General features: G+C 31.3%; 3 protein-coding genes across 5 annotated transcripts in view; 1 reads left to right on the top strand and 2 right to left on the bottom strand.

Annotated features, from left to right (window-relative positions):
- Window positions 1-5,090: 5,090 nt before the first annotated feature.
- On the top strand, window positions 5,091-15,506 carry LOC140671461 (cell division cycle and apoptosis regulator protein 1). 3 transcript variants are annotated; one of them, XM_072902772.1, is made up of 16 exons: window positions 5,092-5,290; window positions 5,795-5,922; window positions 6,023-6,294; window positions 6,402-6,653; window positions 7,022-7,288; window positions 7,367-7,592; window positions 7,764-8,041; window positions 8,833-9,088; window positions 10,130-10,195; window positions 10,284-10,481; window positions 10,621-10,800; window positions 10,875-11,222; window positions 11,409-11,778; window positions 11,907-12,250; window positions 12,327-12,657; window positions 15,418-15,506. In XM_072902772.1, the coding sequence occupies exons 1-15, from the start codon at window positions 5,236-5,238 to the stop codon at window positions 12,612-12,614; spliced, it is 3,528 nt and encodes a 1,175-aa protein (XP_072758873.1). In that variant the 5' UTR covers window positions 5,092-5,235; the 3' UTR covers window positions 12,615-12,657; window positions 15,418-15,506. The 3 variants fall into 3 exon arrangements, with proteins under 3 accessions (XP_072758875.1, XP_072758873.1, XP_072758872.1); XM_072902774.1 differs by lacking the exon at window positions 15,418-15,506 and having other exon boundaries at window positions 5,091-5,290; window positions 7,025-7,288; window positions 12,327-14,127; XM_072902771.1 differs by lacking the exon at window positions 15,418-15,506 and having other exon boundaries at window positions 12,327-14,127.
- The window catches only part of LOC140671462 (transducin beta-like protein 2), a 33,047-nt gene continuing 21,360 nt past the window's right edge, over window positions 14,030-25,716 (bottom strand). Inside the window, exons 3-8 of the mRNA XM_072902777.1 lie at window positions 16,109-16,332; window positions 15,694-15,880; window positions 15,404-15,589; window positions 15,148-15,330; window positions 14,822-15,077; window positions 14,030-14,532 (exon numbers count right to left, since the gene is read on the bottom strand). Of these exons, the coding sequence (XP_072758878.1) occupies window positions 14,851-15,077; window positions 15,148-15,330; window positions 15,404-15,589; window positions 15,694-15,880; window positions 16,109-16,332 (1,007 nt within the window). The 3' untranslated portion in view covers window positions 14,030-14,532; window positions 14,822-14,850. The remainder of the gene's footprint in view (window positions 14,533-14,821; window positions 15,078-15,147; window positions 15,331-15,403; window positions 15,590-15,693; window positions 15,881-16,108; window positions 16,333-25,716) is intronic.
- Mrna-cap (RNA guanylyltransferase and 5'-phosphatase mRNA capping enzyme) lies at window positions 16,724-19,422 on the bottom strand. The gene is made up of 3 exons (XM_072902778.1): window positions 18,147-19,422; window positions 17,943-18,078; window positions 16,724-17,838 (listed from the first exon to the last, which is right to left on the bottom strand). Exons 1-3 carry the CDS (start codon window positions 19,052-19,054, stop codon window positions 17,110-17,112), a joined length of 1,773 nt encoding a protein of 590 aa, XP_072758879.1. The 5' UTR covers window positions 19,055-19,422; the 3' UTR covers window positions 16,724-17,109.

Genomic DNA, 25,716 nt, shown 5'->3' on the forward strand with positions numbered 1-25,716 from the left:
GAGCGATTCTATTTCTTTCTTCTCTCTCACGCTTTCTCCCCCCCCCCCTCCCTCTTCCTCCTTCCTTCTCTTTCTCTTTCCCCTTTTCTTTTGCTTTTTCTTTTATAATCCTGATGCTCAAAACCTTTCAATATTCTTAAAATTTATAAGAAAAAAATTATAAGCAAATTAATTCGTCTAAAATATACGGCAGAATGGACTGTATGATTATGTTGGCAATCGTTAATAATTTATAAAGTTTTTTTTCTAAGAATTTAATTTTAAAAAATTGGTGCCTTCTGATCTTTTCTGATAACGATCTCAGAATAATTATATATCTTATCATACTTTTCGACTATAAAGGATTTATGATCGTAAATTTATATGTTTGCCTTATTTTGGATTCTTGATTATTTGTTAAAAAAAAAATATATATATATATATATATATATATCTATATGTGATGCGAAATTTTAATGTAACAATTTATTTAGCATGACAATTTATGCTTTTTATCGATTGTTATTTCAAAATAAAGTTTCACGTTATGCATTATTAGCGACATGTGCCAACTTTATCAGCTAAGCCTATGTAACTTTCTGTGTATTATTAATTCATTACGTAGCTTGATTCTACCATTGATAATGCGATAGTATCTGCTATATACGTTGTCGAAAAGGATTCGTTCGGATGATTTATTCGTCGCTTCGATCGCTTTGGTCTTCGAATACGAATGGCTTCAATAAGCCGCACTGCGGCTCGTTATCATTGTGTACAGAACACGAACGCTTTAATCGATCGAAAAAAGTATACGATATTCAAGTCGCGAAAGTCACGAAGCTGTGTTGTCGTAGAATCAAGCTTCAAGAGAACGCGCACTGAGTAATGAGCCTTTCTTACACGCAATCCGTAAGTTTGAGCATAACAGACGGTCGTAGAATAAATCGAACAAATGCGAATGTCTCAAAATATGTATACACACACACACAAATAATACTACATTTGAGGGGAAGGGCAAATGTTTGAAAATCGTAATATTCGCACTATAAAATTAATATATTTGTACACTTCCTATTTTTATGAATATATTATTTATGATCCAAACACACAGAATAAAATTTTTTAATGATAAAACGTTTTTCTCGATTGTAATAAACTCAACCTCGGCTATTTTTACAGGCGGATAAAATAGCTCTATTGAACGTGAGTGAGATCTAAACGTAGAGTAAGTCTTACGTCGTGTTCGTCATAATGAGCTCTTTTATGAAAGTATACGTACAATTGAAACGAGGATTAACGACGATTAGCGGAGACAAACCGGAAATAAATATCGTCGAGAAGCGTTCGTGCATTTTTCATTTATGCGGATAACGAGTTCCATATTTGTAAAACAGTCTCTTTTTCTTAAATGCATTAAATGCAATGACTTTCGATTATAGTCGCGCGCGAAAGCGCATTCTCGAAATATTTGTTCAAGTTTAACTCTTGTATGTATATTTTTGTCGCACTTTCACAACGCCAGTCTGCAAGATTTCGACATTGTAATATCGTAATGCGCTATTGTATAAAAGATATATTTTGCTTAATTAATAGTTAATTTCTTAAATATTTTTTTATTTAGCAGAAAACTAAAAAGTATATTAATGACTTGAAAAATTTATTATTTCATTATAAAAAAGATAAATGATATTTAATATATTAATTAGCTATTTCCAAGAATATTGAAGAGCCACAATCCTTCGATCTTTCGTTTTTTCTCAAAATTAATTGTTTTGAATATTTCTTCTGAAATTATTAAAAGATGTCAAAGTTTTTTGTTATCAAATTTTTATCTTTCCTATATTATTTATTTACTTTTATAAAATATTTATAGTTTAAAGAATTTATTTGTGTAAAATGCAACATAAATTATCAAAACATTGCAGAAAATGATATGTATAATGACGCTTGATTGTAGACTTGCGTAGTTCACTTGTGTAAATCCAAATATAATTACAAAAATATGTTAAAATTATATTGGACATATATTTCCATAGGTAGTTATATGTATGTTAGGATTAATTTTTTTACGCACGAACACAGTAACTTAAATTTCCGATCTATTGCAATACATTCTCGGGAATTAATATTTTATAATTAATATTATAGATTTTGCAACGTACAAATTTGATTATTTATTATATGTATATCGAACATGTACTTACAATTAGCTTTGCTGCTCCAGCTTAGCATAAGCATAAGAGAATAACTATTATAATGAAAAGCAAATGGCAACGCATACGCATAATCTAAAAAACTGCCATAATTGAATGACAGAGTGTGCACAAAATTTCATATGAATGAGAGAAAGGGGAGAATTAAAAGCGGAACATAAATTAAGAAAAATATTCAGTCAGTTCTTGAGTGTTCAAGAAAGTAGATTTTGTGCATGGTTATCTTATACACAATACTGCGATAAAAAAAATTTAAACTAATTAATAGGTAAATCTATTGTTACGCGTTATTACAGTCTTGTTTAATTTGTGATACTATGGTATTACGAACACAGTATAATAATGTTATGCCATTTAACATATGTAAGAAGACATTTTGGCGAGATAGCATCACGCAAGAAAAAGGCGTTTTGTTAGTGAGTCGTAAATTACGATTTTTTATGAGTATAACAATTAATATTTTTTTAAAAAAGTACTAAATCGTACATCGACTTGAGATATGTCAAGAAGAATTTTATTAATTAACGAAATGTGAATGTTAACTAGCGAAAGATTGCGTTTGATCTTTGTTCCTTATTAAATAACTAATAAATGAAAGGAAAAAAACTAATCAATTCAGCAAAAAACTAATAAGTGAAAGAAAAAACTGCTGACAAAACAAGAAGAAGCTTCCGATCTTTTTGTACTAATATAAATGCGATATTTTTTTCTACAAAGATATCATTGCTACTGCATTTTTTATTCTTATTTTTTATCAACTTAACAAGCGGACAAAGGTTTTTTTTATATATCAAACCCACAATGCTTTTATAATGAGAAACCACATCAATTCCAGTATCCATGGTTTTGCAATATTTAATCTTTTATAAATCTATGTAATTTTCTATAGAAAAAGTGGCTTTATTGACGATGAGCGCATAATTAGCGCAGTAAGGACAACATTCGCGTGCGATTTTCTTAAATTTTTGACAATATTTTAATATGTGCATCGTGTTATTTTTTATTATTTTAATTTAAAATTCAAATTGCTTTAAAAATAAAAATAAAATTTTTGTAAATTAAAAATTAGCGAAAAAGTGCTAAAGAATGTTGCAAAGATATCTTCTGAACATTTTTGTGTCGTACAATAGATTTTGCGTAAATCGCAAACAGCCATATAAAATTGCATAACACAATGCTAAATAATAAAACGATACTTTACGTGTTCATAGAAGGATGATCTGCGCATGTCATTATTGTGTAATCATCTACCGTCATGTATCACAATTTCATATTCTCTGGGCGCACTTCAAAGATTTAAAGAAAGCGTAAAAGACTGCGACGCAGTTAAAAAGTATCGCGTCATGTACCTAAACATTACGAACTCTGTAATGATTCTCATTATATTTTTGTACATAATTGGGAAAAATTTTACGAGAGAATAAAGCGATTGAATGAAAGTAATATTACTTGGCGTATTCGAAAACCATGAAAATTAATAATTCACTTAAATAAAAAAAAATAATATATATTACTGAATATACAAAAAAATTGCTCGATTCTATATATAATTTCATATTTGTTATATAATTTTTGGAAATTTAAACAAACTTGAAAATTGTAAAATAATAGGATAAGTATATATACATATATTATATATATATATATATATATATATATATATATATATATATATATTACTTCACTTAATTTACTTAAAGTAAAAAATTAAATATACACAATTCAGTTTTTAATTTTCTCTTCATTTTTTTTTAATAAAATCAATCTTTGTTGTTATGTTTATTAAAATTGAGAAAAATGCGGAAAAATAATATAATTAATATTAATATATATATATATTAATAATATAAGTAATAGTAATAATATATATTAATAATATAATTAAATGTTTGCCGGAACATGGTAAAAATGTGAAAATCTCAGTTTTTCGAGGTACATGATTAATATTAATATATTATTAACGTTAAAACGTTGCAGATGTACAACGCATGGCTTTATTATATTAAACATTTATCGAGCGTTATTCATATATTATAAAACGACGTATACATACCTGGCAATGATCGCAGGCCATTTGAATCCAATGCACTCCTGATTTATGCGAAGACATAACGCGAAGTGGATTTATCGAAATCGCGCTCAATATAACGAGACGATCACACGCGATGTTTATTACACTTACGTACGGCACTTTCGCGAGACACTTTATCGCGCGCGAGACACTTTCGAACGGTAAAATAATCGCGAAAACTAGATTTAATACGAAGCGCGATTCGATGCAACTCCGTCGCGTCTCGTGACCGGATTCAAAATGTAACGGAACTTGCGATTCTCGAAGTATCGAAATTGCGATTCTCGAAGTATCGAAACGACCGAGGCAGCGGACCAATCAGAGACTTGCTCCTTCGTGTGTTAGTTGCACTTCGTGTACGTAGCTCTATTTCTCTGCAACAATAAATATATATCTATTTTATTCTCGATGTAAAAAAAAGTAATATGAAAAAAAATGCAAAAGTAAAAAATAGATTTTGCAGGTTTCTTCATTTTTTTTATAGATCTAAAGAGAAATGAATACGAAAGTATAATTGAAATAATCAGAGAAAACAGAATTCAAAGCAAATTTTAATAAATATCCGAAATGTGATCCAAAATATATATATATATATATATATATATATATATATATATATATATATATATATACAAATATATAATTTATATTACCTAACAAACACCTTCGTGATTGATGCGGGGTTATTTGACAAGAGATCGGAGCAAATATCTGATATTAAAATCTCACCGATGTATGCGCACGTCCTTCGAGGAGGTACTCCAAAACCGGAAATGATTAGCGCGCGACTTCCGCTCAAACCGAACGCTGCTCCGACTTCCGACTCGACTCGCGTAGTACGTGTGGAAATATGGCGCCCGAATGAAGGACGCTGAACGCGAGTACCTGCCAGATTAGCCGTCGCGTTTGTACACATATACGTATATATTCTCACAGAGGTGTCTGGAAAAGTCAGCCTGACCCTTCGGCAGAATGAGCAATCTGCCTTTTGGCGGCGGCAAGAACCCACCTTGGGTCCGTAATGCAGGTGGGTCGTGTTACCATCGCTTGCTTTCCGCAACGAGAATCGAGATCACCTTGGTCGTTGTCCCGTGTGCGATACGAGGTGTAAACGATGTCGTCAAATTCCTTTCCGGTTGACGCGAGTTGACAGTTGACGGCCCGCCTTCGATCTATTATGCAAGCGTGCTACATCATTCGCGATGTTCTGTTCGAAAATCCTTGCGAGGATCGTTCTCGATTTTCCGATGACCTCTAAAGTATAGTGATCAGTGAAACGATGCGATATCTCTAGGGGAACTCTGTTATTTACTCCTTTTTATTTTTATTGTCTTTTTTTTCTTTCAACGTTTTTGTGTGTCATTTATATCTCTCGGGAAACTTTTAGTTTAAATATCAAGCTTCTTATATAACATTTTTAATACATAATAATATTGTACAATTATCCGATATGACAGTAAGGCAATATTAAAATTTTGATTGATATGATTTATATCATGATATATAATGATTTTAACTGTATTTGTGGAAGGCCAAGGTATACAGAATATCCAGCAGCAAATGTTAGGTCAAGCCATGGGCAGCATCGGAGGGCAGCCAATGGTCCAGTACCAACAGCAAACTCAACAAGTGTATCAACAAAGTTTGGGACTACAGCAGGTAGATATTGAGAATTAATATTTTCATGCAATTGATACAAGTTGATTAATTGTCTTTAATGAGTTAAATATAAATGATTCTATATCTATTTTATGCGTAGCCTAATATCACTATGGCATCAATGGCAACCCTTGGTTCAAATTTACCATCGGGTATAGCTGGACAGTTATATCCACAAGTAGCTACAGTCTCTTATCCAACGCCACGAGCATTGAACACAAATGCTTTTCAACCTTCTGTAACTGGTGTTCCGCAACAGGTGCAACAGAATGTACCTTCATCGTCTACAAAGCAAAGAGTTTTCACAGGCACTGTTACCAAAGTACACGATAATTTTGGTTTTGTAGATGAAGATGTATTTTTCCAAACTAGGTAAGCACAGAAGTTTAACCTATTTTTTTTTCATATTTTTCTAGAAAGAATTTATAAATTTATAATTTTGATAAATTTCAATAAATCTATTTTGCTTTTTCTTTCAGTGCATGTGTGAAGGGATCTAATCCTGTAGTAGGAGATCGTGTGCTTGTAGAGGCATCGTATAATCCTTCTATGCCGTTCAAATGGAATGCCACTAGAATACAAGTGCTCCCTATGAGTAATAATAGCAACAATGCAAATACTCAACAAACTAACCAATCAAACCGTCAACAACAACAGCAACAACAACAGCCAAATAGGACATCGAGCACTTACAATGCTGTACCGCCTCCTACAGAAAATCCCAACAATAGGTAAAGTGATTATTATTGTCTTTATTAATTACATTATTGTATAATTTATACCTACATTTTAATTGTATAATCTATTATTTTTATTATTACTTGGTTTATAATTATCCAAATCTTAAATATTGAGTATTAAAGTCATTTAATATAGCTTGTATAATTAATACTATAATATATTGAGATCCAATAATTCATAAGTTTGTGGATCTACTTACTAGTAAAATCTTATTGAATATATTGAAAATAAAGTTCAAGTTTCAACAAATATTTTAAATATTTGGTTCCAAAGATTTTGTGTAAGTAATATGTAAAATCACTTTAATATGATGTGCAATATTCTGTTACTAATAAAGTTTTTTTACATTATATTGTAGTAGGTTCACAACCAGTACAACAAATTCCAACACTACCAGTAATCGTAACAAGGTTGGTAGAGTAAGAGAAAGATCTCCACGCGAGCGAAGAAACGATGACGAAGAAATAGAACGGAAGAGACGTCGCGAAGAGAGAATAAGAGAACGCGAGAAGAAGGAGGATCGAAGCCCATCAAGGACTAGAAGAAGCAAATCGCCCAGACCTCGTCGGCGTGCGAGAGTAGTACCGCGTTACATGGTGCAAATACCAAAAATCGCACTCGACCTGTAAGTATAATATATAGTTTATTTTACGTGGCGGACGTGTATCCATTAGCAGAGTTTTATTACTGCTTATTATCACAGGCCTGAAGCAGATGTTCTTGAGATAAGAAGACGTTATCAAAATATGTACATTCCTAGCGACTTCTTTTCAACTAACTTCAGATGGGTCGATGCCTTTCCACCACATATGCCATTTACCCTTAATAAACCATGCTCCTTCCATGTTACGCATAAAGACGTCGATCCGTGTAATGAAAATACAGCGGTACTAGAACCCTCGGATGCTGATTATCTGTTCTCTGCAAAGGTCTGTCAAGAAGTTGTGTTGCGATTGTCTTTATAGGACATGAGACGGGCGATTTCAAATTTCGAATCTATGCGTCGATATTTATAGCGTGATAGGGCATATACATACATACGTACATGCATGCATGTCAAAATGATTTTGCGTACTGAATATATTTTAATTGCTTTTTAGGTCATGCTCATATCTATGCCTGCCATGGAAGAGATATACAAAAGATGTTGTGGTGTTTCCGAAGATAGGGATCCCGATCGCGATTACGTTCATCCTACGCGCCTTATAAATTTCTTAGTAGGCTTACGGGGCAAAAACGAAACAATGGCCATAGGTGGGCCATGGAGTCCCTCATTAGACGGGCCTAATCCTGAAAAAGATCCGTCTGTATTAATTAGGACAGCCGTGAGGACTTGTAAAGCACTTACCGGCATAGATTTATCCAGCTGCACTCAGTGGTACGCTTTTTCAAGTAGCAATACTTTTTGTTGAATGTATAATATTCTAAAGCACTTTTACAAAATTGCTTCTTTAAAGCCCCGATTTGTTACAAAAAACGATGTAGTATCACTGAATTTTTCTTCTCGTGTATATTGCACATTTACATTCCAACAATATTATTTCGCAAACAAATACAAAAGGTCACAATTATGGAATTTTTTATATTTTTTTTAAACTTGCTCATTTTTTTTCTTTTTTATTATCTAAGTTACATTTTTAAATTTTTATTTCTTATACGACGTAAAAACAAACATTTGAAAAAAATCAGAATAGGACATTATAGCGTTAAGGTATATATCTATGATAGATGTATTATTCACTATTTCGATAGAGAGAAACTTTAACATCAGTTCTCTGATTTGATAAACTAAGATTGTAGCTCGATTTCTCTTCGTTGGAGGTATGTATTTAGTCTCTAAATACGAGCGACCGATGGAGATTGCTGCACAGGATCCCGGTTTCAAGCACACCCTCCCATCGACGATGATATATGAGCAGTCGCGGCAGACAAATCATCACTATTGTTCTATTATTATTATTATTATTATTATTATAATTATAATATGATTGTGACCCATTAAGTTGTGCTTTCTCTCTCTCAAATGGTCTCTACGTTGTGCGCTGTACGTGGCTTTGTATGCAGTGCGTGGGCTTTACGAACAAGCGAACGAACACTTAGCATATAAGGCAACGCTAAGCGCCATTAACCTGAGTTGACGTTTGGGTATTGTTTTTCCTTGCGGCACAGGTACCGCTTCCTGGAACTCTACTACAGACGCGCAGAAACGACCCACAAGTCCGGGCGAGTGGTACCCTCTCGCGTTGAAACCGTCATACTATTTCTCCCAGATGTTTGGAGCTGTGTACCTACCAGATTGGAATGGGACGGGCTACAACTCAACTATAAGAAACAACTGGAGCGAAAGCTGCTGCGTGCCTCCTCTAACACCGACGATTTGGATGCTGCCAATGAGACTGATGAGGCTGCCGTCACTGATCAAAAGGCACTGCCAACATCATGCCATTTTATACCTTTTTATATTTATATTTATATATATTTATATATATATATATATATATATACTCGTGCCACCGTTTCTTCCCATTACTAAACTAAATTTTCAATAGGCTATACTTGTCCATCGATCCTATTAGCTCAATCTATCTCGGGCATTATTTCTTGTCTTTGTTTTTTTTCTCTTTTTTTTCTTTTTTTTTTCTTTTCCTTGTTTTATGCAATTCATTGCATTTATTGTCAGTTGCAAAAAAAATTCATAATTTAGATATGTTGGATTATAATGCACAGATATGTTGTGACAGTAGTCTAAAAAAACAAATATGTTAGTGAATGATTAGACTCTTTGCTTTTTGAATGAAATACATGTTTATAGATTTGATATTTTCCATAAGAGAAGACATTTTATTTTATGGAATAAGTAACATTTGTATTGCAAAAGCATCATATACAATTCTTAACAAGTTATTTAATAAGCACAGTTTAAGTGTATATATCTCATAACTTATATTAAGGTTGTTTTATTCTGTATATAAGTTAACGAGAAATTCTCAATGTAAGCACTTTTAAATGTCGGAGAGGATCGACGGATAATGTATCGCTCCCTTAGCCAATGGCAGTCACATTGCATTAACAAGAGAAGCAAGCAAGCCTAGCTCGGAGAAGAGCGCAGCTGAGCCATTCCCTTTCCTGAAACCTTCACCAACATTGAGAAAATCTCATTCAAAAGTTTTCATTTAATCATCGTTATATACTACAACCTTGTTGATATTATCCATAACACACAGACACCAGAGCCAGGACACTATGAGATTCTAGCAGTTATTGAGTCATACTTGACGGTCATCGTGAATGAAGATATGTTTATATCGTTACAATGCGAGAGAGAATGTTGAAAATAGTAGAGAGTGATGAAAGAATGAAGAGGGAGTGGTTTCGTTTCGTTATAGGGGCTGCTTCTGTTTTTGTAGTTTTTTTCTCTGGGCTTTTTACTTCTACTTCTTCATTAACATGTACTTTCTTTTTTCAGGATGATTCTATGCCTGAGAAGAAAGATCCTACGCATTATTCTGAGCTAGATCCGAAATCGATGAACGTTAGTACTTAAAGGCACTTAATAAAACTTATTTCTATTTTATTACTTTTTTTAAAATGGAAATTCAACATATTTTATTCCAATACAGGTAAACGAATTGCGTCAAGAATTGGCAGCTCGTAATTTGAGTTCGAAAGGCTTGAAGTCACAATTGCTGGCGAGACTTGTGAAGGCTGTAAAGTCAGAACAAGCCAAAGAGGAAGGTCGGCAAGATGAAGATGACAATGAAGAAGATATTTCGCCATCGAAAGAAGAGGATGATAAAAAATTCAGAGATAACAAAGATGTAAATAATAGATATATTTACAAAATTATAGTTATGCATATATATATATATATATATATATATATATATATATATATATATAAAATGTATTAAATTATATCCTGAAAATATCTGACATTTTTAATATTTATCTACTTAGCATGATGAAGATAAGAGAAAGCTTTACGAACGTGAACGTGCCGTACTCGAGAAGAGGTATACTTTGCCCGATTCGTCGCATATTATTGTTCATCCTTCTAGAATGGCCAAGAGTGGAAAATTTGATTGCACAGTCATGTCTTTGAGCGTATTGTTAGACTATAGACCGGAAGATACCAAGGTTGTTAATTTATTTAAAAATTATTTTTGTTTATTTTAAGAAATATAATTTCTATGTAAATCTTTTGTACACAGGAGCATTCCTTTGAAGTATCTCTTTTTGCTGAATTGTTCAATGAAATGTTGATGCGAGATTTCGGTTTCCGCATTTATCGTTCATTATCCAGTCTCCCTGAAAAAATTAAGGAGAAGGACGAAGATAAGAAGAAAGATAAGAAGGACGATAAGAGAGATGACAAGAAAGATGATAAGAGAAAGGAAGATGAGAAGAAATCTAAAAAAGATGAAAAGCGGGATGATAAGAAGAGAGAAGAAACTAAAGATAAGAAGGATGATAAAGATGCAAAAAATAAAATGGATGACAAAGATAAAGAAAAGGATAAAAATGATGATGAAGAGGAAGATGAAGAAGATGAATCTGATGTAAAAATTTATTCTTTATATTATTTATTTTAGTCTACTATTCTAATATATTTCTTTAAGCGAACTGAAAATTTTTTTATAAGTACAAATGGATTTATGGAATGTGTATAATATATGTAAATGTGTTTATATATTTTATGGCTTATTATGTATAACTTGTATTTATATTATGTATTACTTGTACAGGATGACGATTCTGTGAAAGATGGTAGAAGGGACAGAGACAAAGATGGGAAGAAAAGAAAAACAAAACTATACACATACGATCCTTACCTTCTACTGTCATTTGTGTATTTCGATCAAACACATTGTGGATATATATTTGATAAGGACATAGAAGAACTTATTTATACTCTGGGATTGAATTTATCAAGAGCTCAAGTACGAAAATTAGTACAAAAGGTTGTTACGAGAGATTCTTTGCATTATCGCAAATTGACGGATAAATCAAAAGAAGATGATTTAAAAGATGAGAAGAAGGATGATAAAGAAAATGATAGAGGTGAATCGGCCAAAACAGAGAATGAGGAAGAGATATTGCGTTCACTTGCCCTTGGTAATGCATCTTCTTAACATAAAATATTATTACAATATAATATATATATATATATATATATATATATATATATATATATATATATATATGTCAATTAATATACTAATTATTATCTTATATGTTTATAGGAAATAAAAAATTATTACCTGTCTTTGTGGGAAGTGGACCGCCTTCGAAAAGAGCGCGAAGAGAAGATTGCATCTTAGAAAAAAGCGACGAAGAAACTATTCCGGAAGGTATTGTTTTGTACAAAGGCTCCCTATTGGATGTAGAAAAACTCGTTAGTCAATTGAAAAGATCTGAGAAAGCGCGTTTAGACACTGAAGATCGTATGATGGAAATTCAGCATGAATTAACAGTAGTTAATGAAAAATCTACAAAACAAACCAATAATATTAAAAGTCTTTCGGAAGATCTAAAAATGTACAAAGATAAATTACGAAGCACAGAAGAAAAGCTCAAGAAAGTTTCTGTGAGTATATTCATTTTTTATTATACATCCAATTAACAAAAAACAGAGTTGCAATACCATTTTTTCATATTTGCAGACCGATTGCCATACTTACCTAACTGCAGTTAAAAATATGTACCAAATAGCAGCAAAAATAATGCAGATTGATACGAGGAAGGTAGAGATAGTAGAAATTCAAGATGAAAAAATGGGCAGTGAGATAAATGGTTCAGAGACGGAAAACAAATTTAAAACTGATACGAGGTGGGGAGATAGTAAGGTCCAAGTAAAGAAGGAATCGGTGGATATAGATAAAGACAAGAAATCTGACAATAAAACTTCTGTCAAAAAGGAGATTATCGAAATGGACAAGGAGAAGAAATAAAAATCACATCTATTTATTATAATACACACCGACGCGAATAAAGGTTTGACTTCATTTTACTTTCACATATGCGTGCATATGACTTGTATAAAAAAAAAAAAAAACAAAGTTGATAAAAAACTAACAAAAAATTTATCCTACATGAAGCTGTGTGATCAAGACTACATTTTGTAACTTTTTTCACTCAATGATAATGTGTGATGGTCTTTAATTAGTATAATAGAGAAGCACTTAAATCATTCGTAACAACTTGCATCATTGTTAAAATGTTTTTCGTTTTCTACATGACTTTAAATATTTTACATAAATGGCTAAATATATAAAATTGAATTTCGAAATATGATCTCCTAATGAGTGCCAGATACATATAAACCGATAACTACAATATTTAATATCATTATAATTCGAATAATATTTAACGAGTGTATAATTATCCTACTCATATAAATCGCGTGAGGATTTTTATTATTTAAAATAATGCGAAAACAATAAATATTGCATTTACATTGTTGTTACGTGAATACAAAGGAATTTTTTAAATAAAATTCTTATGTATAGGAATATGTTTTAGAGCTGTTTCGCATGCTTTAAATTTAAGTTATATATAATTAATATCATAATATTATTTACATTACAATTTTATTGTTGGGTTTCTCATCATTTTTTAAACAAGCTATGTTTTTCAATTAAAAAAATCAACATTTTTTTTTAACTAATGTTGTATAATTTAGCGCAATAAAACATTTAAATTTATATGCAAATATGATACCAATGATAAAATTATACTAATATTTGGTTTCAAGTATTCTTGCATTGGTATTGAATTTTGATGGATTCTATCTTATTTTATTGTTGCTGATTTCGTAATATAAGTAACATTCAGCATAAACATGCTTATAAAAATATTTATATCATAGTTCAAAAACAACAAACCCTTCTATTGAAAATAATGATACATTTTTTACTATATAGCAATAAAAAGTTTTTTTTTTGTAGTTTCTTAATCATTTCTTTCTTATTAGACAAAAAAATTTGTACAGTTTTAAAATAATTTGAGTTTTTAAATGTTTCTTTCAATAGCAAGAATCAGTAACGTAATCTAATTAGAAATATAATTAAATCACACACAGAATATCTTTTAAGTTAGACGTTGTGTATTTTCACCGAATGTGTCAGACACTTGTGTCCAAAAATTATACAAAAACGTGTTCTCGAACGTGAGCGATCATGCGTATTCGCGCGTTCCATTGCCCAAGTTTATAGTTTGCAACTCATGATGCCAAGGATACTATTTTGTACATAGTTACCTACACTACATAGAAAAACCTTTTGTAGTTAGAAGAGGCCACATTTTTATCGAAAAAAAGGCACGACACAAGAGTATAAAACTGCGTGAACAGTTCCGATTCTATACACTTTATTGTTATACAAATTTAATGAAAACTAATTATTTCTTTGGACATACATGGTAGCCAAAAATATAAGGGTAACAATAAATATTGTTTCAACAGTACTTATAATGTGACAATTTATGTAATGCATACCCATTATTGCGACTTCTATTAATTTCAAACAAAGTGTGATTTTACTTGTTAAAATTATTTTAAAAATTTACTATTTAAGTTAATGAATATTTACAATTTTGTAATTAACTCAAATTTGGTATCATCACCAGTATCATCACATATTGGATGGAATCTGTGGTAAATATAAAAAAACTAGAAAAGAGAATTTTTAAAATTACATTTTATTCATAATACATAAACGAATATACTAGAATGTCTTTCTTTCTTTATATATAAAAAATCTTTTTAGAAGTTACATACAATGTTATTGTATTCCTGCTTTATTGTATAGCTTACACTGGAACATGAGCTTGAATTCTGGGCAATATAAGGAATGCACAGTAGTATGTAAACTAGAATAAAGCAAAGAAAAAAGTTCTTCAAAATTTATATAAGTGTTAAAAATATTTTTTAAATCCTTTAAACTCTTCTTATAAATTTATGTAAATTTGAAAAGTTTGCAGATCACATCAAAAACTGACAATGAGTAGATTTAGAATAACACATTTATGCATATGAAAATTATTTTTATTTGCAGAAAATATGTAAATATATCAATATTTCATACATCAATATTTACATGATATAGAAAGCATCAAGAATATAATTTCATTTTATCTTTTATCAATTTTGGCATCTTACATAAAATGAGAGAAGGGAGCGAGTTAATATCATTCTGGACATTTCTCTCCCATTTTTTCGAGCAATTCCTTATTGTCGCGAATCATCTTTTCAAGGCGTTCCTTTGTTGCCTGGGTCTGCCTTTGTTTCAGTTTGCGCTTAGCAGATTCTATCGCCGTTCGGTATCCAGTAACGTTGCGGAAAATCTTAATGTGCTTATCACCAGCAACTAATAGATATTCTCCCATAGCATCGAAAGCCAAACATGTTATAGGCTCTGTAAGAAAAATAAAGTTTATCGAGTTCTGAATGAATCATATATGAAGAAAGATGGATTGTGTAATTACCGATAAAGATGTCTTGTATAGTGGTGTCCAGAACACCAGTAATGGTAGAATAAAAGGATATAGATGATCCGTGCGCAATCACCAGGACCTCCGCATTCGGTGATAAAGCCAAGCTTGCTGGAGTCGTGTTTTCCCAGATTCCAGTTATCAAAAGGTGTGGATCTTCGTCCTTTTCGAATTCGACTGAAAAAAGAATTTTGTTGTATTGATTGTTCGGATTCTATCATTGATAAATAATACTGTACTAATACACTACTTTTTATGTCGTAGAAACGATACGTCCCATCCTTGGACACGGTGGCCATACGACTGGTATCGGCGCTGAAAGCGAAATCATGGACTCCGGATGTGTGCCCAGCAAGATCAAATGCTTTTACCACCTGTTTAAATTCCCCAGATTTGCTGAACACCACTTCCCACACGTTCACTTCAGGTGTGAAGCCTTACAATATATATGATTTCATTAATATAATTTGTATTTTTCAGTTTATATATAATTAACGAAATTCATTGATTTATCATGCAGTGAGACTCGTGTATCTTTACCAGAAGCAGCAACGAATCGACCACAAGGTGATATGCGTGCACGATGAGTAGATCCCAGATGCATCTCCACAGTTGCCAGTGGTTGTCCTTTCAAATCCCATATGATAAGATCGTTTGCCGTACTGCACGTGATGATATACTTCCCAGTGGATGCGATATCCATTCCAACGACATCTTCAGTGTGACGCTAAGGATAAAAAAATTGATATAGTGTGCACATATATTCGGAACTCGATAAATACGTTTTATATAAGATATCTTACATAAAAGTTAAGTTTTCAGCAATTAAATTGATATATAATATGATATATTTACATTTATTCTCGCTATTTTATTATCAAAACAAAAAAGTTTTTTAGCTGAAATATAACGTAATGAAAGAGATATATTTTAAACAAATAATATCATAACATACCCGCGGAAATTCCAGTGCCTTGGTGGCAGACGCTAAATAACCATCAGATTTCTTTGCGATTTTATACACCTCGATGGTATTAGCCATAGCTTTATGAATAAGGAATGCCTTTCCGTCTGGGGACCAGCGTATCAAGGTTGCATGATCAAATTCTATGTTAATACGCAAAGATTTACGATTTTTCGATGTAAAATCCTTCGTGTACCACAGTAGCACAGTGCGATCTGTAATAAATACAAAATAGGTATAACTAAGTTTATAAAAGGTATATAAATTACAGAATCATTAACAAAAAATTTTTAGACTTACATTGTGTGATAACTATATAAGTATAACGCTAAAATATATCTATATCTAGAATCTTTCAGACATACAAAAATTGACGTTATAAAAATATAATCGGTATATCTTATATTATTCTAATTCTTTATATAATTAATTAAACAATGAAGGATAAAGGGATAATAGTATATAGGATAAATAAATATAAAACATGAATATATTGCAAAGCTTTTTTTTATTCAACAATATCGATTATTTAATTCATCAGAATATTACATTGTAAAGTTTTTTGAGTCAAATTGAAATATTTTGATAAAAAGATAATCTTAAAGGGAGTACAGAATTTCATATATATGTATATATCACAATGATAAATTAGATATCAAGATCCAATAAAATAAGCACATTCCATTACTCTAGTAAATTATTGTTTATCTTCTATTTTTTGATAAAGAAAACATTGCCAATCAATTTATGTTAACATTCTTGAAAAAAAATCATTTCAACTTCACATTCAAAGTATATAACGAAATTAAAATCGAGTCGAAATCCCCCTTAAAAATTCAGATGCCTACATCTTAATAAATATAATCATCATGCTTCATTTTGTCCTTATATAAACAATCTATTTAGGACATACAAATTACGCGATACTTACGACTAAAATCTCATTACATAAATACAAAGGGAAAGGGAAGAGTCTTATAAAACATCTAAAATTATCTAGGTTTTTTGTCTGGTGGTGGCATAAGATCCGCATCATTCTGTACAAATCTACGTTTTTCGATAAATTCCAAAAGTAGCTCTTTTGTAACCGGCTTAGTGATACTTTTGTACACAGCATCGGCGGTATTAAGTGAATTAGGAAATGATTTGTCTATTCGTTGACGCATGAAGATCCACTGACCATTATCAAATTTACACTCGATAATCGCGTTGTCCAACTCTTTAATTTGCTTAGTAAGCTTTGGAAGTACGCCATATGGCGTCTTCAGTCCACCTACATAAAGATGCCCGACTTTTCGCGGTAGTATTCCTACGCCTGTTTCAGTAACAATTTTGAGTCGAAAATCAACAGAATTCAATGATTGTGGCTTCCATTTTAGGACTTCCGGAGATACTCCCGTGCAGTATTTAGCCTCGGCAGGCTGAAATATCAAACCGTCTGGTTCGTGAGAGAGCTGCTTAGCGAATTTCTCGCCCAATAAATCTTTACTCAATGTTATGTCCCAGAAATATTTAACTCGCACTGAGAAAGGTTCTCGTTCCTTCACTAATCGTCCCTCTTTCATAGCTCTCAGTCTACCGGCGATTATTTCCTTTTCAATAATAGAATAACGCTTAGGATGAAACATGAATTTACTAACGTCTTGTCCATCGTACATAATAACATCATATACTAAATATCTAGGAATATTCTTGCCTTTATCTTTGTCGATCACCATTTCCTGTAAAATTAAAATTCTTATAAATTAAACGATTCCGTGGAAAATATAGCTTTTATATTTTTTCGAATTCTAAAAAAATAAATATTAATGAAACTATAGCTTACACCATCCATTAAAGTATCTTTCAGACATCTATTTATGTCTCGGACATGTGGAAATTTCATTCCATTTACTTCAAAGACGCTATTATCTCTGTCTATGAAATATATTTCTCCATCTCCCTGTACTAGCATCATGTATCTAAGCAAATTCAATGAATGAGTTTTAATATTAATTTTCATTTTGATAGATATTTAATTTTTAATTACCTTGTACCATCTGCCTTCCAGGATACTCTATATGGCTTTTTTTCCAATAACATCATATTCTCAAAATCCATAGATATAGGTTGAGAGCCAGGAAATCCTGTAGACTTCCAGCCACAAATTTCCTGGACTCGCTTTTGGATTCCTGATAATCTCATTTTCTCCAAAATAGGTGTAACACCAGGTACACCTGCCATGAATACCGGATTACTTTTATTAAATTCACGTCTCCTTTTCTTGGCTTTTCCTGCTTCATGATTATTTTCATCTTCTGTACTCGGTCCCTCATCCGTATCCTCGATGTTCAAATCATCGTATTCCAGGCACCACGATGGTCTCGGCGGCGGAGGAGGGGCATCCTCTACATCGTCGTACCGCCTGTATAACTCCCTTATATAATCTTCCTTGTAAATTCCAGGAGGTCTCACAGTGGCAAACTCTGCTAACGCAGCATCAACACTGCTACCATCTATTTCTACTAAGTAACTGATTATGAGAAATCCACTTCTATTGAAACCATGTGTGCAGTGAACACCAATAATCTCCAGCGGGTTGTGCGCAATGAAGTTTCTGCACACCTGCACAAAGGTACGAGTTTGTTCCTCCGATGGAGCCTCGCCATGACCTCTGCATTGCAATTTTAAATATTTGCAGTCATAATCCTCCACGGTCTTTCTATCGTAGAATCTCGTCGTATTTGTCAAGTCTATCCACAGACCCATCTTTATTTTTTGACTTTTCAGATTTGCGAAGAACATATCTACACTGAAGCGACATTCCTCTGGCACTTGGTTGTCGTAGGCCGAGGACAGCGGTGTCTTGAATGCTAGAAACTTGCCTTGGATCAGCCTCATCGCCTTACGTGGACAGTGAAGCCAACGAGGCGGAACAGATCCCCTTTCGTTTGACATTTTCGTTTGGTTGTTTTATTAAATAGAGCATATGAAATATGAAAGTGTGACGCGACTTGAAGTTCTGCGACAAACAGTCCAGCATTTCACTCGTTTAATGTCAAAAATCGAAATATTCACTTTGAAATCTGACAACCTAACCTATTTCCTTTCCTTTCCAAAAACCGTTACTCGCTGGCAAAATGTATCACTTTCGAATGCATCTTCACTATGTCCACGAAGAAAATTGTATTTCGCTTGATACATTTGCAAGTTACTTTGTAGATTAAAAACCGCAAATGGATATTAAGGAGCGAAAAATTAAATAGCCAAAACATGTGGAAGCAGTGACAACCATGGTGTCTGCCATTGTGCACTGTGTACTTGACGATTTCTTTTTCGATTAGTCGATCTAACAAATATCGATTAGTAGTTGATCGAAAGAAACGAGATATATCGAAAGACGAATTTACAGTTAGCAACATTGTCTACTACTTATATTAGAAATCTATTTTTTCTTGTGCCATCTAAGAAATACAAAAAGTTGAAAGATAAATAACATTTTTTATACCATAGAGTCTTGCACTATTGCATCCCAGACACCACATGTCCCTAAAAGATGACTTAAAGAGTCATTGTCTTTTGGATATCTTTTGGTCTTTCTGTACTGTATGGGATGATACGTATAAAAATTTTATATTAATCTTTTAATATTAATATGAATATTTTACTACGCATACACACACACACACACACACACATATATGCAAAATGACATTTGCAACTAAATTTCCTTCAAGAACGAATCAATAATATTTCAATATAAATATTTTAGATAATTCTCTTGTTAGAGATCCTATCAGCACACATGTTCAAAAGATGTTCATAAGAGATTCACAGGATATTAAAATATGTTTTAACATCCTATAGATCTCCTATAAACACCTTTTCAACATGTGTGCTGATAGGGGAATAAATATATTGACACGAAGAATGATGACGCAAAAAAGTCTGAGAATTTTGACATCATCACATCGGAATCCGGATAGAATCATTTGATTTCCCGGTAAAGGAGATGCGTTTCTGATTGACATTAATCGTCGTACTCGATAGACATCCGCCAATTTCATTTGAAGTACGAGCACGGAGATTTGATCAATTTTAATTTTTAATAATTCTCAGAGTTGCGTGTGCATCAAAGATGTTGCGCGACAACTAATTAAACTTTGTAAAATTTTAATTATGCTGTTAATTTTAATATATATAAACAGTTGTAATATTTCAAATCTTTGATACACAACACACATGATATCTGATAATGATAGAACTGAGCAAAAAAGTTCTATATCCTATTGCGATTTTCGGAATAATAATTGAGAAATTAATTTAAAAATATCAAACAATTCACGCGAGTATCAGCCCGCTGCAAGAAGGATCGGTCCATTAGATCTGGTCGCCAGACATGGGCCTAATAACCATGAAGCAGTTATTATCATTGCTTTGCGGTTACTTAGCATCCGGACTTAACAAAATGATAAATGACTTTTCTGTTCAGTTTGATGCCACAGTATATACAGTATATACAGGAGCGCAACTTTCTATCGGCACCTTTGATGTTAGCGGTTAGCATGGGTTAAAATGAATTGCACATGCGCATATTTGGTATATAACCACGGGCTAAGGAAGAGTGTGAGGTCTTAGTTTGGGCAAGAGGGGGTGTCATCTCAGACATGCGGGGACAGGAGGGGAACTGCTTTCCCCGCTATATTAAGTGCCTTTTAACTCACACATAGACATATGTCTGTGACATTCTCAGATTCGTTGATTGGTATCGCGAGACGAAGACATTGTTTGTCTTTGTCTTACGGCACCAGGGATGTTAAGTCCAAAAAATATTATAAAAAAATTAATTTCGAAATGGTAAAATGTATAGTGCCAGGATGCTTTAATAGCAACAATATAAAAAAAGCGAATTCTAAAAAGCATTGGAGTAAGATGTAAAAATTAGTCTACATAGATAAGAAATTATATTTAGCTTATTATATATAATATGAAATATTTTATTCTTGTTATATAGAAAAAATATTATTTTTATTTAAGATTTTATTTATTATTTTATTCTTTTTTATTTATTTTATTTAAATTTAACACATTTAACCTAACATATAATTATGTGTTACATATTAAAAATGTGATATTATAAAAGTTATTATTTTTTAAATATGTAGAAATGTTCAAAGATATGTGCCATTTATTTTTTAATTGATTTCTCAATTATTATTCCGAAAATCGCAAAACGATATAAAATTTTTTTGCTCATGTCAGTTTAATCTGCTCTATCTGTATACGAGAGATTTTTTTACGAATTACCGGACACCCTGTATATGTATACGTCCAGAGAAAATACAATCGTACCTTGAAGGGTTTTATTATATAGAGATTTTTCCGCATGCGAAAGCAATAATCATACAATGATTTGTCTCTAACATCATAAACATAATTTTTATTAAAGGTAACGCCAGATTTAAACTTGATTATAATATAAATGAAAATCTTTCTTTTTCAACAAATATTACAATAGAAAAAATATATTTTAATTAAAAATATAACTTAATTTATATAAAAATTTATTTATCCAAACATAACAAAGAGAGATTCTAAAAATATCGCAGATAATAGATAAAGATCCGTCGTATTTTGATAAATGAAAGCAAAAGGAAGCTCGCGATAGGATAAACCTTAGTTTATCTTAGTGGATTAATCGCGGTTTTTCGAATAATAGACGCTTTTTTTTATCACTGCTATTTTTTGTTATAAAACACGGGAGATACAAACAAGAAGATTTGACCTAAACTGTTTTATTAATTCTACTAATTATACAAGAGTATACAAGAGTAAAAGAGATAAAAAAATTTTATTTTTTTAATATATTATTACAAATATTAAAGCCAAGTTATATTTATTAATATTTCACTATATAATTTCGCTGTATTTACCTGCGCAAGATATTAAGATTAAAACTGTGGAATTTAAAAATTAATTAATTTAGGGTTGTTATATATTTTTAGAAAAAACTTTTAATCTTTTCAGATTCATTTTGTTTCGAACAAGAACAATAAAACGAAAACAATAAAATGACGAAAAACTAGAGACTTCATAGATTCAAAAAGATGTATTTCTTGATCGAATATTGAAATACGAAGTGGAAAATTGAAAAATCTCGTTTGATCCAAAATCCTTAGAAAACATTGCTTTATTAGTAGTTAAAATATCGTACATTCGTTCGAATATTGGATATCAGAGACGATATAAATTGTTCATATTTTGGCAATTCACGCATGTTAAAAATTGTGTCTTTTATGAATTTTCTCTTTCGGACACAATATGTGTCTTCCTTTTTTCGTGAAATCTTATAAAAAGATGTATAAACATTATTGATTGATGTGAACGTGATTTAACGGCGAGTTATTTATCATTTTATATTGTCTAGAATCGTGACATTCATGTCTTTCTTTTGAATTCGACCGACGATCATTAATTATTCTGTAAGCAGATTGGGCGATGGACACGGAGACGATTAAGGAATCCGAGAAAGACGTAGTCCCATTGTTTACAGATTACAAATTACAACACGTTTGCTACTGTATCTCTTTCTTCCTTACTATTGTTTCTTCTTTCGAAAGCGAAAAACGTGTATAAATTCTTTTATAAAATATAAGCCGGATCTCCTCTCGATTTGTTTAACGGGCAAAGGTGTCGATAAAGAGTTATTAACTTTATGAAATTTAGAATTTGAAACTTTTTCCATGAAAAGAAGAAAAGCAGAAGAAAGGTATTTCAAAGACCTTTTTTTCTTTTTAATTCTCTAGATAAATTATTCTTATCTCTAAGTAAACGCATTATTTATTTCATGTTGCTAATAGCATTGAAAGACATAATTTGTATGTATGTGTTTGTATAAATACTTGATAAATAAAAAAAAGATCTTAGATTTATATTCTTCTCCTGCTTGTCTTTTCAAAAAGAATAAAAAACAAAAGTCCGGTTTTATTATGCATTTTTGTCATTTTAGTCATGACTACATAGTGTTATTTGTTTATTACAAAGGATATATTGTGTATCTCATTGTTTTTTTATTCATTTTACCTTGAAGGTGATTTATTGTATGTACATATGCGTATTATATATGAGTGACAAGAGAATGTTCTTTTCTCCCCTTTTCTTTTCAAAAGGAAACAAAAAGAAAAATCAGGTATATTTTATACACTCTGCTTTTCTCTCTCATTTAGATGGAAATTGGTTTTCTCTAACATATAGGATAAATTGCATTTTTCTAACGTAATTGAAAAGCGCTGATAATGTGAATATCTATTATATGTCATGTTCAATCGCATATGTAATATATACTAAACATAATTAATCACATAAAATACAATTAATTTTTTTAATATATGTTCAAAGACAAAACGTAATTTAATGTACATATCGTAGACAAATGGTTATTTTAGGAAAATAATTTTTGACAAGGCAAGTCACTATTATCTAGCTAGTCAAATGGCTATTTTTTTAGACAAACAGCATTTTTCTGAACACTATTAAGGAAAATAGAAATAAATATTATTTTGTAAAGCAAAAATAGTGGATATTATTTGATCAAGCAGATAACACTTGCCTAATCAAAAGCTATTTTTCTAAAGTAACCATTTGCCTACGACATATATATTAATGCGGATGGATTTATATATAAACGACAACGACGAGTGGATTAAAAGGAGGCCAGACATGTGACTCGAGAAACAATGATTTATTTTGTTCTGGCAAGTTCAATGTTGATTACTCATCTTGCCTCTCGCCGCACACGCGTATCGAACGTCTACGATGATTATGATTATTATCATTCTTTTACAACTCACTTTCTAAATAACGGCGAAACCACCGGCACCGGTAATACGTTCGTGATTTTCTCGATTTGAAACGTGTTTAAGACGAGTTAAAGCCACATTAAAGTCTTAAGCAAGTTCCGCGACATATTTGATGCATAAATAATTCAAATCTTGACACAATGAAAGTGTCTCTACATTTACAAAAGTAAGAAATTTCCTGTTTAGATTTTAAAATTCGCAGAAGAATATATTTTTTCGTCTTCCGTTCTTTCAATGACTCTTTAATAACCGGAGATTATTTTTTATTAAGGAACAATCGACTTGGAATTGGTCAATCAGTATTTAATCCCGGCAAAATATTCTGCGTACGTATCAAATAGGTTCGTGCTTAATCAATTCTAATGAAACATGAGTTGGTAAAAATTTGTAGCCAGTCTTCCACAATGATCGCTTCCAATAAAGTCATTATTAACAAGCTGCGTTATCGGTAAAAATATTTCAAGTTCAGGCACTAAACATCTGGTCACTTTATCTAATACTATCTAAACTGCGTAAAAAAACAAATAACACGTTAAAATATGTTTGTCTCAGTACATGAGCAATTGCAAGTCAGTAATAATATGTACGCCAGGCGGATCAGATGTTATAATCAGTTTTATTCCTGTTAAGAGTGATATTACGACGCCCATCAAATTTTGTCGATGCTTATTGTTCATTAAATATAAGTACTGTTACGTGTCTTATTGATTTTAATATTAACAATTAATTGATTTAAGATTCTTATATATTTTATTAATCCTTTTTACATTACACAAATTAATGAATAAATATATTAGATCAAGTCAATCGGGTATCCCTGGACATTAATATAGCAGGGACGTCCGGACATATTTATTAACTTTAAATTATAAAAAATAATACATTTTATTGTTGTGCAATTATCAGTTTATACTATTTTAATGTACTAAATAACATGAATGTATTTATTTTAGATACATAATTATTAATAAATATTATAATTATAATTATTAATAAATTATGTACATATACATACATTTAATTGTAACGAAATTGATAAGTATATTTATATTTTAATGTAACTTTTTTCCTTTAATTATATCCATTATGTTCCTATCTGAATTACTCTCTCGTCTCCCTTTGCGTTTTAGCTGCTTTAACCTTTTTAATTTTTAAACTTTTAACTTTCTCTAAAGATAGTTTCGAGACGTAATTATAAAAAATAAAATGTGTTCACCAGAAAAAAGACAAAAGAAAAGAAAAATGATGTGAGGAAAGTTGTTACATCATGTTGTCATATCATAGTCATAGTGAAAGCAAACCGCATCGATTTTCACCATCGTAATTTCATTACATTACCTATTCTGATTAAACTCAACAAAACCGAGATAGTAAACTTTAAGTTGTATTAATTAATATAATAAATATTAAATATATTGCATTAATATGTAAGAAAGTATTATAGTGAGAAATAAAATAAAAAATATCATAAAATTGTTATAATATGACATAAAAATATTTGACTTCTATTAATTTTTTTGAAATATATAAGATTAACTATACACTGCACAGTGTATAATTTCAATATTTCATAAACGCGTATGAAAACTGTCAAGTTGTCAAGGCTCCAAAGGAGGCGCATTTACATTAATAATTTTATTTATTCAGATATTTTATTTGTGCAGATTGTATTTTACAATTTTTGTAAAATCCGCAGTAAAAATTACAAAAATTGTGAATCTCTTTTTCTCTCTTCTTCTCCGCTAAGAAAATAAACGGTAA

This window comes from Anoplolepis gracilipes, chromosome 11 (genome assembly GCF_047496725.1).
Source record: "Anoplolepis gracilipes chromosome 11, ASM4749672v1, whole genome shotgun sequence".
NCBI lineage: Eukaryota > Metazoa > Arthropoda > Insecta > Hymenoptera > Formicidae > Anoplolepis > Anoplolepis gracilipes.

What these genes read in the sequence shown, in the direction of transcription:
- LOC140671461 (XM_072902772.1), top strand. Translation starts at nt 5,236, where the DNA reads ATGAGCAATCTGCCTTTTGGCGGCGGCAAGAACCCACCTTGGGTCCGT. An exon ending in ACCTTGGGTCCGTAATGCAG is followed by an intron (nt 5,291 to 5,794) that starts GTGGGTCGTGTT and finishes TATTTGTGGAAG; the next exon opens with GCCAAGGTATACAGAATATC. An exon ending in ATTATCTGTTCTCTGCAAAG is followed by an intron (nt 7,593 to 7,763) that starts GTCTGTCAAGAA and finishes ATTGCTTTTTAG; the next exon opens with GTCATGCTCATATCTATGCC.
- Mrna-cap (XM_072902778.1), bottom strand. Translation starts at nt 19,054, where the DNA reads ATGTCAAACGAAAGGGGATCTGTTCCGCCTCGTTGGCTTCACTGTCCA. An exon ending in TGGAAGGCAGATGGTACAAG is followed by an intron (nt 18,079 to 18,146) that starts GTAATTAAAAAT and finishes GAATTTGCTTAG; the next exon opens with ATACATGATGCTAGTACAGG. An exon ending in AAGATACTTTAATGGATGGT is followed by an intron (nt 17,839 to 17,942) that starts GTAAGCTATAGT and finishes TTAATTTTACAG; the next exon opens with GAAATGGTGATCGACAAAGA.